The sequence below is a fragment of the Aureococcus anophagefferens genome, assembly GCF_000186865.1.
Source record: "Aureococcus anophagefferens unplaced genomic scaffold AURANscaffold_1903, whole genome shotgun sequence".
Taxonomy (NCBI): Eukaryota; class Pelagophyceae; order Pelagomonadales; family Pelagomonadaceae; genus Aureococcus; species Aureococcus anophagefferens.
The window spans coordinates 1-1,148 of NW_008706585.1; the positions used below are offsets into that span (position 1 = coordinate 1).

At 69.6% G+C, this 1,148-nt stretch overlaps 1 protein-coding gene across 1 annotated transcript; it reads left to right on the forward strand.

The window, feature by feature from the left end:
* Nucleotides 1–170: 170 nt before the first annotated feature.
* On the forward strand, nt 171–1,141 carry AURANDRAFT_69468 (hypothetical protein; the record flags this gene model as incomplete). The annotated part of the gene is made up of 2 exons (XM_009045238.1): nt 171–585; nt 860–1,141. Coding segments are annotated over 2 exons (697 nt in total), but the record flags the coding sequence as incomplete, so codon positions are not given.
* Nucleotides 1,142–1,148: the final 7 nt, after the last annotated feature.

Here is a 1,148-nt window from a genome sequence, read left to right on the forward strand (position 1 = left end):
AGTGGCAAGCACTTGAGCCTCGAGCTCGCGGGCCGGTACAAGACGTCGTCGGAGTCGTACTCGTCGGAGAGATTCATCGAGGACGAGCGACGCGTCGACGCGGCGGGCCAGGTCCTGCGACGGCGGGAACTGCGCACTTCGTGGACCGGATGACCAACACCTCCTGCCAGGTGGCGCCTCGCGCTCACGGCGCCGGCCATCGTGCCCGAGTTCGCGCTCGTGTCGAAGCACGTCTGCGACATGCCGGTGCGCGACGACGTGCGGCGCGTGAACCCGTGCCTCAACCTGTTGGCCGCGGAACTGCCTGTGTTCCCGGCGGCGTGCCGGCGTCGCGGCGCCGACGTTTTTTGGGGCGGTCGCAAGCGGGAGCGGGACAAGGGCATCGACGGCCTCGGCCACTTCGGCCGCGCCATCGCGGAGGCGATCGCCGCGCGCCGCGGCGAGCGGCTGCCGCCGCGGTTCTTCGGCGAATCCGCGAGCGTCTTCGGCGTCTACCTCCGCGACGTCGCGGGCCTCGGCGACGGCTTCGCGCCGGGCCTCGGCGACGGCTTCGCGCCGTCGCTCTACTGCCACCAGCGAGGCACGGTGAAGCAGGACTTCGAGGCGACGCACGAGGAGGGGTGCGTCGAGGGCGCGGACGCGTTCCGCGCGTACCTCGCGGCGCGGTACGGGGCAGGAAAAGGGTGATTCAACGTCGCTTCAATGTGAGTGTTTCGCGCGCGCGCGTTCTAGAAAAAGCATCCAAGCTTCGAGAGCGCTCCGAGAGATGATCGCTCGTCCAAAAATCAGCCGAAACGAGTGGAAATCGGCCGAGAAAGGAGCCTTTGAAATGGAGAAATTCGCACCCTTTTCCTGCCAGGCGCGGTACGCGACTGGCGACGACCTCTTCCGAAACCACTTCGAGTGCTACGCGTCGCCGCCCTTCGACGCGTGGTTCGGCTTCGACGCGCTCCCGCCGGCGGGCGACGCCGCGTGGGACCGGCGCGCCGTCGCCGAGACCTACGCGTCCCTCGACCGCGGCGCGTTCGCGGGAGCCTGCGGCGCGGCCGCCGGCGACGTTCGACTCGTGATCCACGCGCGGCTCGGGGACCTTTTGGCGACGGCGGGCCGCACCGAGGGGAAGCGCCTGCGCAACGCGCTCGTCATCG